We start from the raw sequence: 15065 nt of genomic DNA, 5'->3' as shown, positions 1-15065 counted from the left end.
ACTTTCACTAAGAACAAAGGTATTGCTCCCAAAGAATTCACTATAGTGGACAAAGAAGAGAAACCCATCCAAAGAAAAAATCAGAAAAACGTGGTTCGGGTTGTAACTATCAGATGATTTCTAGGAAAATGCACTGTGCTTATATGTACTTATATGAGCTGTGAGGATATGTGGAATGTAAGCCTATCTGGTCTATTCTTAGAAGACAATGACAAAAGAAAGGATAAGCATAAAATGGAACACCTACATATTAAGGTCTTAATGAAGAAGAGATAAAAGAGACAATGCCAATGGCCTAACACCTCAAGTCACTGAAGGAACCTCACAGCTGTATACACGGGGAGATCAGAGAAAGGAAGAGATCAGACACGGGCTGTGGACTAACAAATCTGGGAAAATAGAGAGGATAGGTAATAATGCCAGGAATAGTGCCTTGTAGATGAAAGGAAAGCTGGGGATATATTTACTTTGACTTCAGTTAGACCTTTTACAGTCTCCCACAAGATCCTTATAGAGAAGCTGATGATGTATGGGCTGAATGAGAAAACAGTGTAATTGACGGAAAGCTGTCTAAATAGCTGGTCCCAGAAGGTAATGATCAGTGAGTGGCATAAGATCCAGCTGGAGGTCAGTAACTAGCAGTGTATCTCAGAAGTCAGTACTAGGTCCAGGACTAAACTAAACAGGACTGTTTAACATTTTTATTAATGATGTGGGAGATTGGGTAGACTGTACCCACTTCCTATTTGCCAGTGACACAAAACCAGATGGAGTGGCTGGTGTGACAGAGACTCATGCTGCCAACCAAAGGGATCTCCACAGAGATATAGGGTATGTAAAACACTAATTAACTTCAAGCTAGTCTATCAGCAGTATGGGAGTTGGTTTCCACAAGACATAGATCTGGGAACTTGGTAATGAAGAAACCACAAGATTGTCAGTGGAGGAACAGCTGTTCCTGGAGGAACTACTGCAGGTAGCTGGCTACTAGTGAGACTGTAGATCTGTACCGGCTACTGGAGAGATGGAGGTGTAGGTGTGGGTGTGAATGTCACATCAGATCTGCTAGCAAGATATGGCTTTGTTTGGCCAGGAAATCAGAATCAGGTCAGACTATTTGTATTATTCATGTTTGTGCAAGATCTGCTAGTGTTTCTGTAGTGCCTGTAAAGGCACTGTTTCAATTCACTGATGGTCAGTAGTGTCTGTGTAGTGTGTGAAGTGTGTATGAGTGCTGTCCGTCTATATGAAGAATAAATGCTTGGTCTTGCAAGTTGCTGGATCTAGAGTCACAGGACCACAGCAGGCTGGCTCTAAGAGGATGGGAGGAACAACTCTCCTGGGTCTAAATCCATATTTGATATCACTTTAAGATGAGATTATGTGAGTACCTCAAAAAATTCTGTGTGCTTAAATCATATTTTGAAAATCCTGGACATCTATATCCTTGGAAAATTTTATCAAATATTTTTAAAGTATTATTTCGATTTATAGTCATTTTTCTGCTCTTTCTTACCTGCAGCTATTAATCAAACTTTCAAAGCTAACTCTCTGCATGCTAACAGAACCATGAATGTTGCTGCAATATTTCAACTTGTCATAACAAAAGTCCTTTTTTTCACCTTCTTATGGCTTCATTTTGCCAAAACCTTTTTGAGCTGCAGATTTTAGGTTTTGATGGGAGTGCCATTCATGATCTGTTTGCCAAAGATCTGAGTGAGATAAACTTTGGTCATTTGATTTTTTTGCACCAAATACATAAAATCTATTCCTATACTTAAAAACTAAAATCTTCAGATTGCTGAAGTTTACAAGACTACTAATTAGCTCCATAGTAAACTGCACCTTTGGCTTTGTCTCAGTAACAGAACAGTTGTATCAGTGAATTAACTCAGTGCTCCTAGTATAATTATCCTATTATTTCTAAATTATTTGCACTTTGATGGAGATCTGCTGTACAAGCATGTCTTTTCCATCCTAAGTAATGGAACAATCTGTGTCCTTCATTCACACTGCAGACTGTCTCTAGCCTCTACATCCTTTTGATGGCTTTCTTTTGAATTGCCAAATTTCATTGAGGTTGCCAAGCTCGCTGTCAGAACAGAGGATTAGAGTTCAAAATGCAGTCATGGTGTCACCAGATCCTGTGGGTAAAAACAAACACTGAGAACACAGAGTAGAAGAATTACAAATCACCCAAAGAAACTGGATTATTAAGGTTTTATTAAAGCAAAATTATTTCAATTAAAAAAATAGTGTGCCGATGAGTTTGTATTAAGTATTAACCAGATTACACCCCATGCAATACAAATCCCTGCACACTGAACCATAATGCAATAAATTTAATTGCAAAGACTGGATGAATTTTGGAAGTTATGAAAGATTTTTCAATTCACCTATGTTAGTTGATCTCAGAGAAAGAAGGCAAGAAATAAACTTTAGCATGTATGTTTTCGTGAAAATATTGTTTCCATGCAGGAGGAGGATGAAACAACATCCATAAAAACACTCAAATCCAAATAATTATAAGGACATTTACATACAAATATGGGATCATGTAATCATAGAATTCTTTGAGTTGGGTGGGACATTTAAAGGCCATCTAGTTCAATACCTCTGCAGTAAAAAGTATAAAGTAAACACTTATGACCCCATCCAGACTGACCTTGACTTTCTCCAGCATCCACCACCTCTCTGGACAATCAGTTCCACTATCTCACCATCCTTATTGTAAAAAAACTTCTTCCTTATATCCAATCTAAATATCTACTCTTTGAGTTTGAAACTATTTCCCCTTGTCCTTCCACAACAGACTTTGCTAGAGAGTCTGTTCACTTCCTACTTATACCTCCCCTTTAAATACTGACAGGCTGCTATGCTATATATGTAATATATATATACATATTTTATTTTTGCAAACATTTCAGAAACAAGATAAAATATATTCCCTCAGCTGCATTTCTACTACTTTCTACTTCACTTATTCTAAAATGCTTAGTAGGTGCTTTGTATACTTACATACTTTGTATACTTGAAGATGAGAATAAATTTCACTGTGTGTAAGTTTTTTTTAATACCTCTTAACAGCCATTAATGGCACTGACAATATATCAAGGGATCATGAGATTCCTAAGAAAAGATGTTCCTACATGAAGGTCTCAAAGATTCAAATTAAGACGGAGAGTCCACTGGAAGAACTAAATTAAACCGCAGTGAACTGGACCCAAGACTAGGGGAGAATACATTAGCTACTTAAAAAAAAAAAAGGGGGGGGGTTGAAAGACTGTCTTCTTTCAAAAAATAAACACACACATTAATTTGTTTACCCAATTAGAAAAGAGAATAGAAATACTTACAGTATACTATGTATCTTTGAATTAATATTGCAGTTTAATTCAAGCTTTTCTTCAGCTGTGAATCATTGCCATGCTCTAATCAAAAACCTATCAGAAATTTCAGGGACAAAATATAATTAATCATTAAAATCAATCAAAAACAAAATGTTCACTGACAATTCTCTAGAAGTTGAAATGCTATTTGAATTAAGCATGGTTAGAATTTCTTGCTCTGGTACTCATTGCGTGTGCAATTAATGTGATATCTGTTTACGTATACAGCTTCCAAAATGTGTATATTTTTTTCATAATGAAATTATATTTTGAAAAAAAAAAAAAAAAATAGCTGTTAGTTCTGCAAACAAACTAAATCTGTAGATTACATAAATCTGTTTAAATCTAGCTTTTCTATGTTATTAAGATATTGTTTTTATTACAAACTGTTGTCTATATTTGTTTCAAAAAACCCTTATGATTTTATTTTTCTGTATGGTACTTATGTACTTTAATGAGAAATGTCACATATTCTTTCATTCAAAGATGAAAAGATAACTATATCCATTAAAGTGTAAATTAAGTAATAATACCTTCTTAAAATGATTCCAGAACTTCCTCTTAAATAAGTTGCTAAGTTCAGAATGTGTCTTTCAAATTCTTTTTGAGAATTAAGCAACATTCTAGATCATATTTTTCTGGCTAAGCATCAGTTTGATCTCTCAAACGATTATAATAAATACTTATAAATGTAAATTCATTTCAGTTGTCAAGAAAATCCACAGGTATTCTCCTTTATATGTTGATTATTAAAGGTTTGGAGGGCTTCAGTTTTCATGGTTCTATGAATAATTTAATTAAGCATTTGACATAAAAAATGGAAATTTCAGATTTCTCCTTTGCTGTGGATTGACAGACTATTGTCCATTTTACGTTGGTATGCAGATGGATTCGTAGGAAGGGTTACAAATAAGGATTTTTATCCATCTAATTACTTTAATTGATTTGTGATTAAATATTTGACCTTTTGTATTTGGTTTTGCCTTCACGTTCAAAATTGACAGCTCATTGTGATGTTCATCAGCCACGGGGAAAATAAGTTAGGATTTCAATTATAAGCATGCAATGTTGGCTAATCTATGAATTTTACATTAGTAAAGCTGCATACAGAATACATGTCACCTTTCAACTTAAAAATACTGTATGGCAATTACCTGAAGAAATGACAAGGAAAAACATCAAAAAATTGACAAAAATAAATATCAATTAGGAGTATTGGAGCACTTTTTAGGTATATGTTCAAATTACACCTGAAGTACTACTACTCATTCAGGTCAAAGATCACAAGATAATTACGATAACCTAATTTGTACATTATTTCATTTGGGCTGCATGAGTATAAGTGATGCCTTCATCGGTCTATGCTGTTCTCTGTAAATGTTATTTTTGAGATGAGACTGTCCTAAAAATCCCTTTTATTCAACAAAGTGGCAAAAATATTCCATAAATTGATAAACTGTAGTATCAAAAAACCGATAAATACTAAACTAAATGGAATTTGCAAAATTTAAAACTTCTGATATTATCTGGAGTAAAATGTTCTTTCATAAAACCTATGAGAAGAGTTTTTTGAGTAAGAGTTATATTTATTACATCTTGAAAATGATTTTCATGATATGCCTTCAGTGAATTTGAAAAAGCAGTAAAGCACCTACTCAACAATCAGTTTTTGAAGGCCATGCTAAGGCTGAAGCATACCCAAACTAATTGTAGTCTGCATGTGATATTACCATGTTTTGGAAGAGAAAATACAAACTGTTTCGATAGAAAGAGAAAATGTGAGAAAAATATATAAATATTTTATTATTAAATAAAATAAATAAATAATAAATAAAGCATTCTTTATTTAAGATTATTTTTCTTTTGAATAAACATTCTATAATTATATTGTTACTTTTATTATTCTGACTGCAGTTGTAAGCATTTTGTAGCTGAAAATGGTTGAAGTTAAAGTATAGTTTGTTTGATCTGGAGGATTTCATATGTTGGATGCAAAAAGGAATAATGGGGCATATACTGAATGCTATTTGCTTCCCCATAAATATGAATTGACAGTAATAGATTGTTTTTTTTCAGTAAGGAGGGAAACAGTGACTAAAGATACAAAAATATATTTATATTATTCAAAATAATTCCCCATAAAAATTCATGACATTTAAATTAAGACTAGCAGCACAGTATTTCAAAGTCACTGATTCATTTTTCTAATAGTTACTGGAAATATTCTTCATTATTTTTCAGTGAAAGCTTCAAGTCTTCAAATCTCCTTATTTTTGTTAGTTTTAAAGAAATCAAAATATCTCTCTTTTTATTTCTTTTTCATGTCCATCTCTGGTATTCTGTGATCACAAATTTACTGCTTTCTGCGACCAGTTTTCTAAGAGTAAAGCAAATTCCGAGAAGTGAGGAGCTATTTTGGATATTCAAATTCAATTCTTTTGAATCTCCCTTGAATACTGTACTACTAAAAACTTCAACAAAACAAAATTTTGGATAAAATTTACATAATTCTCTTGCCAAAGTTCTGACAAAAAATTTGTTTTTTTTTTTTTTTTCCCCAATATTGCCCACTATCACCAATGTTGCCCAGTAAGCAGTGTCCCTCAGTACTAGAATTGAGTACAGACTCGATCTCTGGAAGTCCCTTCCAACCTCTACAGTTCTGTAATTCTGTGATTCTGTGACTAAGACAACAGGTACCCAAACAAGTTGTAATGTTTCCCTTTTAAAATCAGTATCAAAAAGTGGCTATTTACAGGGAAGGTCCATCATGTCACATGCCATGTTCCTCTTCACTACATTCAAAGTGAACCTAGAAAATGAGACATCGTCCCAACAGACAGTAGACTTTACTCTCCATAAATTTTAGTAACTACAAAGACTGTTAACAAGGAAATATTGGGTGATAGATTTGGTAAATTTGCTTCATCATCTTTCTTCATTTGGAGAAATAATATATTTTGGTAAATTACATAGTATTACTGATAGAGCTTTATTGACATGTATTTTGACACAAATCTGCCAGATAAAATATTAGAAGATAGTACTGGCGCACTTATTTGTCTCTATGGATTGTACTATATGTATATATAGGAACATAGATAAACATATTCCATCCTCAGAAAAAAAGATCCCGCCTTTCTCAATCAACTTTTGAAATTAAATTGAATATACATTGACATATCTGAAAGTAAATACTGTAATTGATAGGAATTATATTATTTCTAATAGAAAGAAAAACAAAAAACATATCTGCAATCAGTAGAAGACAGTTTCTCTATTACCCTATTACCTCTGGTGCTGTTTTTCCTAGATGTTGTATCTGACTAAAGAAAGACTAAACAGCAGTATGTGCTGGAAATAATAAAGCTGTATGAATAATTTAATGATTTGACATAGATTCATTATAAAGTTGCCAAAAGTCATTCAAATCATAGTTTGATGTTGGAAAGAAAATGTGCATTTATAAGAAAAAATGTAAACTTAAAACTGTTCTACTCTTGTTAAGATGATTGTTTCTAGTGCAAAGAACTATGGAGGCTAATACAAGCAGCTGATCTTATTGTGCTTTGTTTCTAGCTGCTTAATATTTTCATTGGGCTTAGAAATTCCTTAGCTGGGTCTGCTTGCAGCTGAATAACCCTTAGATGCCTTGTCCCAAATTCTTTATTATTTCTAAGAATGAGACTAGGGAAAATATAATTTCATTGTGCAGCTCAAGTGCACCAGAGTTTTAAAAGCTATTCATAGGTATTCAGTGAAGTTTCTGAAGGCCTTTAAGGATTGTCTGGTAAAAATGCATTATAGAGTAACATTTATGCTTTAGCTGTTTAACCATGTACATAAGTAATGGAAAATAAATTTATTCACCCAAATCTCAGAAGTCTAATCCAAATCAAAATTAAAAGAATAATTTTACTGTAATAGTACCCCTATGAAAATATGTTTTAATTAAACCACTGCAACTAGAAATCTAAATCTCTGGAGGCAAACATTTGGATTAGGAAGAGGTTTTGTTTTCAGGTATGTCTGATTTCTGCTCTATTTTTCAGCAATGATTTCAGGCTTCAGACTTTCAGTACACAAAAAAGGGGATGTAGTGTTTTGTCAAAGCAAGAGTCCGTTGTATAGTACCTTATGTCCTTTTTTCCAGGTGCAATGTACACAAAACTCCATGTGAGAAAAATAGGACTGTATTCCAGTTATCGTATTTTCAGATATCTTGCTACATTTCCAAGAAAGGTATCAAAGGTTCTGAGCTGTGAGGATGCAAGGACCTTCACAGCACACAATGCCTTCTTACAGTAGAACCTGGTTGCTATCCCACAGCCAGGACTTCCACATTCACAGCTGAGCATTTCCATTCTCTGATGTAGACTATGTTAGAGTGTTGGGTTCCTTTCCTTATGTTCACATTTCCCATTCTTTGTTCTCTAATTATGGGGAAGATGTCTACTCTGCATTAAGCATTTCATGGAATAAGTTTAAGTGTTAAAAGTTCTGCTGCAGATCATTTATCTAAAATCATTTATATTTACAAAAACAAAGTATGACTTTTTTTTTTCATAAGTTAAATTAGTACGCGGTGAGTCCAAAATAACTCAAAAGTATTAAAAAAATATCAAGAAAGCAAAATGATCTTCTCATTCTGGCCCCAGAAAAATTTTAATGATAATGGATTTTCGTATGAAATTATAAAGTTTTTTTTCAATATTTACTGGGAAAAAGTTATTTTAGAAATAAAATACACTGATATTGCAAAATTTTAAGGAATACATTGAATCAGTTTTGTTTGGTTTTTTTTTTGTTTATATTCCAGTTATAACGTTACAAGATTTCCAGAACATATAGTCCCTTGTTGAATTTCAGTTAATCATGAGACCTAGTCAGGTGTGACCAGCAGGCCCAGGTGAACATCTTGAGGTTCTAAAAAGCCAAGTGCAAGGTCTTGCACCTGGGTTGTGTCAACTCCCACTGTCAGTACAAGCCGAGGGATATAAGGATAGAGCAAAGCTCTGAGAAAAAGTATCTGGGGGTACTGGGGGATAGCAAGCTGGATATGAGCCAGAAATATGCCCTTGCAGCCCCAAAAAACCAACTGTATCCTGGGCTACATCAAAAGATGCATTGCCAACAGGGTGAGGGATGTGGTCCCTCTGCTCTGTGCTGGTGACTGTGTTCAGATGTGGAGTCCTCAGTACAGCAGAGACATGGAGCTGTTAGGGAGCATCCAGAGAAGGGCCACAAAAGTGATCCAAGAGATGGGATGCTTCTCCTACAAGATCAGACTGAGATAGTTGGGGTTGTTCAGCCTGAAGAAGAAAAGGCTCTAGGGTAACCTGAGAACAGCATTTCAGTATTTAAAGGGGAGCTGTAAGAAGGAAGGGGACAAACTCTTTAGCTGGTTCTGTTGTGATAGGGCAGGGGCAAATACTTCAAATGTTTCAAACTAAACCAGAGATTTAGACTAGATATAAGGAAAAATTTTCCAATAATAGTGATGAGGTCCTGGAACACATATCCCAGAGAGGTTGTGGATGCCCCATTTTTGCAAGGTGAAATGAATTGTTGTTTGTTATATTGATCCTACCCCTTTCAAATTAAGATTCAGAATTAAGTCAAGGTGTTGATCGAGCAAAAGTATGCCTTTAGTTATTAAAATACTTGAGAGTGAAAGAGGAGAAAGGAAAAAGAGGAGGAAAAAAAAAAAAGGGCAAGTCACCACTGAGGATCCTGTGATGTCCTGAGGGTCCGTCCTTCTTTTTTGTCTTCTGGGCTGGTCAAGGATGCAGTGCGGCATGAACTACTGGCTGTAGGGTTGGCAATTCCTTTTATGCCAAATGATGGTACCTTCCAATTGGGCTAGGGTTGCCAGGAGGAGAGTGCCTGGAACTCTGTATGTATCTGTCCATTGCAGGGGAGCTGGACTAGATGGCCTTTAAGGCTCCCTTCCAACTTGAATGAATGTATAATTCTGCTTTATTTTTCCTGTCTTTGTAGGCCAAGAAAGATGATTTAATATATATATGAAGCATAATGCCCTTATAAAATAAATACTTCATGATGTCAGTATAAAACAAACAAACAAACAAAAAAACAACATAAATCTGAGTACTTACTTTTGCCTTTTCCATCTAATTGCCAACACTTGTATTTAAAACCTAATTTTAAATGACGTATCACATCAACAAGTAATCTATAGATTTGCAGTTTGCATAGAAGGAAATAGATATTTTCAGGTACTGTTTATCTGCTTTTGCCAAATTCAAGCCTCTTGTAATTGATAGAATATTGACATTTTTAATATCTGATCAGAAACAATAAGCACAGCATAAGAATGATCTTTTCCAAAACATGACTCTAGGAGCTCACTGTCACAATGTGTATAAAATAAAATGCATACTTCTCTAACAATAAAGCATTAGGAATATAAAACAAACCAAGCTATTTATGCTTGGAAGATTTTTCTAAAAGCTCTCCAGTGTGACCATGGCCTAATACATTGAAGACATTTTATTTCAATTGTGTGTGCTGCCAAAGTTTTGGAAGGGAGCACTTATAGTTTTGCTTTTTTCATGTTAGGCCAATGTGAAAAAAAATATGTCTTGTCAATGGACACAATAGAAAAATCATTTTTTTCTTTAATGGCAATCATTTCCACTGTCCCATGAGAAAGTAATTCCTTCATAGGTGCTTGATACACAGTCTGTCTCCCTTTGCTCATCTGTATCAGTGTATTTTTTAAATTTTCCTATTTCCTCCTTAAGACTTTTGTTCTCCAGCTGTTGCTGTTGATTTCAATGGGAGTTCCACTTGCTTGATTCCTGGAGTAGTACTTTAATCTATTATAATGATACAGTTTATTACTCTATCATTTGGCATTAGGCAGGAACTAAAAACTTGAACACTCTCCTTAATTCTAGACTATGACATTTTAAGCATAAGCAGAAAGGAAATAAGAAGTTACAGAGACTAAGTGGAGTTGGTTTTGGCATATATGTGTTTATGGGAGAGATATTCCTGCAAACAAGCTCAGACTTTTTAGCTAACTCACTTGACTTGCAGAGTAGCATTGAAATGAGGAGCATATTTAGCTTCCACTGATAGTTCTAAACTGCAAATACACTGTAATGAAAGACTGCAATGGAAAGATGAACGTGAAATCTATATTGTTTTAAAGCTAAGGGAGAATTTTCTCTCTCAGATCTCTATGTTGCTACCCATTTCTGTCTAGAATATGAGTCCAACTTGTAGTCTATGAAATCTATGACACTTCTTTCAAATATAAAAGTTCTTGACTTGTTTTTTTTTAGTTTTGTTTTTGTTTGTTTGTTTTTAATTTTTAACATGCCAAATCAAATAAAAATATATTTTCTATTCTATTCCATTCTTGTTAATCCCTTTTTTTTTTTTTTTTTTTTTTAACTAGATATCTGAATAGTCTGCTTACCTTTATTGAATGTTCACTTCTTGGGGTTTTTTGGTTTTTTTTTTGTTTGTTTGTTTTTGGTTGTTTTTCCAGAATATTCAGAAGCTGTTCCTGGCCTACCTACATCATATGCTGCTATTCTAAGAATCAAATCTGGTAGTTCATCTTTAGCTTCATCTAACTCAAAGAACAGACCACGATTAAGCAGTCCTTCGTTAGGAAGTGTACCTTCGCCAGGCTGGAGAGGAGCTGCACAACCTTATCATTCCCCAACAAACCTCTATCACTTTTCAGAGGCCTTCAAACATGATGGTAAGCCTAATTTACCTCTCCAAAAAGCCCGTGTTTATATTTGGCCAAAACTTTTTTTTTTTTTTAAGCAGCATATCTTTATCAGTATACTTCAGTTATTCTCATACATAGTTCTGAGTTTATTTAAATACAACAAAGTAGAAATGAGAATCTTTCCTTTCAGATTTTTCAGATTAGCCTTATAAGCATCAGTTAAAATATTCTTTTTTTAAATATTGCTATGCAGCACTGTTTTATATAGTTTTTGTCACATTAAAATAGCAAGCTAGTGATTTGAAGTTGCATTACAGCACAATTTGATCTTTTAAATTAATATACTTAAATTTGAAAACCAAAATAATAAAATGCCTGTTCCTCTTATCTATTTTTTCCCTTTGGAATTTTTCTGATTTACTCAAGAATGATAGCAACATCAATTAATGATGAATAGTAAATCTTTTAAAATTACTTTTTTCTAAATTGCCTAATTTATATAGTCAACCCTATACATGCAGGTATAGATAAATTTATTGGTGCAATATCGTCTAATTTACATTTAAATGCAATAATTTATAGTAATAATACATGTTTTCTCATATTTGCATACATTTAAAGAGGCCACACGTTTAATCATATTAATCTGAATTATACATATTCAAAGGAAGGAATATGGGGGAGATAAGGTGGAAGAGGGAGGAAGAGAAAAAGGAGGCAAGGAGAGGGAGAGAGGTTAGAGGATCTTTAAACAATGGTCTAAGGAAGTAGCAAAGGAATGAATCACAGATAAAACCTCAGAGCAATAACATTTGCATTTGTGATTGCAGGATTACAGCTCCTCTCAATAGGAGCTGTAATTTTTTGCATTTTTTTCCTGAAAAAACTTTGCATTTATTGAAAGCTGATGGTATATATTTGCCCAGGGAGGTGGTGGAGTCTCCTTCTCTGGAGATGTTCAAGACCTGCCTGGATGCCTACCTGTGCGACCTGCTGTAGGGAACCTGCTTTGGCAGGGGGGTTGGACTCGATCTCTGGAAGTCCCTTCCAACCCCTACAATTCTGTGATTCTGTGATTCTGTATATACATGTATCTTTTGTGAATAGAAATAGCTTATATACTAGCATAATATGTTCCCTAAATTAAAGTTTATTTAATACACAAACAAATAGAAATATAGAATTGGACAAATTCTGTTTGATTCTATTTCTGGAACTGGTGCAGTTTTCTACGTTTGACTGTCCTCTGCAATACTCTTTGTAAGCAGTGTGTAGACTAATCTTGGTTACAGTCCATGAACCAGACACTGATAACTCCTCCCAGGCAACCTGATGTGTGCAGGTGAAAATCAAAGTTCAGGATTAGAAGCAGAATGTATTATCCTGGCCTTCAACAGCATGAGTTTCTGGAGACCAAAGGAGAAGAAATTGGTAGCTTCAAGGCAAAAGAAAGGAGATTTTATGAATAATGTAGTATATTCTGTATCTATAAAGTATGCCTTTCCTGATTGATCCTGATTTTTCCACTGCATTTCCTTAGGAAAGGGCAACTGAGGAAACAAAAAATAATAATAAAAGAAAAAAAAAATAAATAAGGCATCTCCTTATGTTTAAATTTGATACAGTTTGACTGTTATACTTCAATGAGAGATGTACCTGGGGATGTTCCAGGTAAGTGCTCTACCCCCTAAATCCTTGGCTTTTTCAGGAGATATGCTGAGATCATCCCTGATGTAGGTCAGCAAACATGAATTTTCTCAAAGCATAGATAACATATTCACCTCTGCAGTTTAGCTACTTCTATTTTGCAGCAGAAATTGAAGAACCAATGACTGAAGGCATAATTTTAAAAGAGCCATAACTCAATAAGCCTTGATGAACAGAGCACTTTACATAGAAGTGGGAGACTTAAATTCTTTCAAGGAATTCATAAAACAGTCCTAAGAGAGTAAGTCCATCAATTACTGGTCTTCTTCCTACACCCAGTTGTGTAGATGCAGACTGTTGAACAAACAGGAAAATTTGAGACATCTGAGTAGTATTTTAAAACTCCTTGATTATCTGAAGCACTTGCACGGCACATACGCAGGTGTGAAACAGGACTTCAAGATTATCATTTCTCAGGCAAGGAGAGATTGAGAACTCTGGAAGGAGGCTGGATATCTCTGAATGATACTCTATCTCATCCAAGATGGTGAGAACACCAATTATCTAAACCTCTCAATTCATGGTATGGCATATTTTCTGTTAGTATGTCTGAGATAAATATTTATACTTAACATATACAGAAATATATAGAAAATAACAGAAAACAGAAATAAATTGTCAATCATTAGACTTTTCATGTACTTAAAGTAAACTAAGTAAATTTATTGATTTATATTTGGTCTCGAGGCTTATTCATTATTTAAAATTTCTTGAGACATATTTTAGTTATTTTTCTACAGGTTTTATGTGATATGTGTTAGAGTTAGGTGAAGGTACTTATTAGACAGCATGTTCTAACTGTGAAAATGGTACAGAACTCTGTGCTTGTGTGTGGTCATTAGGGGCCTGCTACAAGTGAGAGGATGTTAATTATGTGGACAAAGAAGATTCATTATTATAATTGAGCACTTGCTTGATTCAAACATGTAATGTATAGTATATGCTCAGGTTTGCCAGAAATAAAAACAAAACACTCACTTTTACTAGCAACTAAGTATGTGCGTTCTCGAATGATTTAACTGATTTTCCACAAGACATGCTCAGTGGCCTGACACACAAGCTGAGTCAATTTTTTGTAGAATGTGAGTACCTAGTTCTACAGTACTGCTAGGTATCCTCAAAGTATTTCAGTAAGATACTCAAGTAAGATATAGAAAAGTGGTAGCTTTTGTAATAAAAGTCTATGTGAGAAGCACAAATAGTTCCCACTGAAAATTGAAATTGAAATTGTAAAGCGAGACATGTGCTTAGTATATATGCTAAATATGTCTATCTTTTCACAACCTTGCTTAAGGTAGAAATAAAAAAAAATAAGGTGTGTACAGTGCACTTTCTGGTGCAGTCAACACATGAAAGGGACAGGATGCCATCCAGAGGGACCCAGACAGGCTTGAGCAGTGTGCCCAAGAGAACCTCACGAGGTTCAAGAAATTCAAGTACAAGGTTTTGCACCCAGGTCAAGGCAACCCTCATTATCAGTACAAGGTGGGAGATGAAAGGATTGAGTGCAGCCTTGCCAAAAAGGAGTTGGAGGCACTGGTGGATGTCAGGCTGAACATGAACCAGTAATGTGCCCTTGCAGCCCAGAGAGCCAACAGTATCCTGGGCTGTATCAAAAGAAGTGTGGCCAGGAGGGCGAGGGAGGTGATCCTATCCCTTTGCTGGTGAGGCCTCACTCAGATTGCTGAGTTCAGATGTGGAGTTCTTAGTACAGGATAGATAAGGAGCTGTTGGAGTGCATCCAGAGGAGGGCCACAGAAATGATCCAAGGGATGGAACACCTCTCCTATGAGGACTAGATAACTTTTAAAGGTCCCTTCCAACTCCAAGGATTCTATGATTCTAACCCAATCCAGGGCTCTACCCATCTCAGGCCAAGGGTCAGTCCCACGTCTCCTGGTGGCTAGGAGACATCCAGCCCATGGTGACACAGACCACCGCTGGCCTACTGCCCACTGTGATATAGGTTCTGCATCTCTAGAGTTAATGCCTAAAGATAACATTTTTTATTTCTTATCTCTATTTCAATGTCCTTGCAGAAAACAGAAAATCCCTCCAGCCAAGTGGCTGAGGATGGGAGCACACCATGGTCTGGTTGTGCCCCTGTCCCAGCCTCCAGTTCTCAAAGACAAAGAAGGAGCAGCCCAAGGCAACTCCACCTCCCTGCCTGGGCCCTGCCTTCTGCAGCCCTACATCTTTCCCACCTCAGCCTTTGCTTACCCACTGCTCGCCGCTGCACTGGGCTTGCCAACTAC

At 35.2% G+C, this 15065-nt stretch overlaps 1 protein-coding gene across 8 annotated transcripts in view; it reads left to right on the top strand.

The window, feature by feature from the left end:
- Positions 1-15065, top strand: part of CNTN5 (contactin 5) — a 597686-nt gene that overhangs the window by 349860 nt on the left and 232761 nt on the right. For 7 of the 8 annotated variants that reach the window (XM_048937197.1, XM_048937242.1, XM_048937218.1 and 4 more), the window contains one exon: positions 10912-11130. The exons of the other annotated variant lie outside the window; for it this stretch is intronic. In XM_048937197.1, the coding sequence (XP_048793154.1) occupies positions 10912-11130 (219 nt within the window). The remainder of the gene's footprint in view (positions 1-10911; positions 11131-15065) is intronic. 8 annotated transcript variants of the gene reach the window in all.

Source organism: Lagopus muta, chromosome 1 (assembly GCF_023343835.1).
Source record: "Lagopus muta isolate bLagMut1 chromosome 1, bLagMut1 primary, whole genome shotgun sequence".
NCBI lineage: Eukaryota > Metazoa > Chordata > Aves > Galliformes > Phasianidae > Lagopus > Lagopus muta.
Note: the sequence above shows the minus strand (reverse complement) of the source record. Positions and strands in the feature narration are given on the sequence as shown.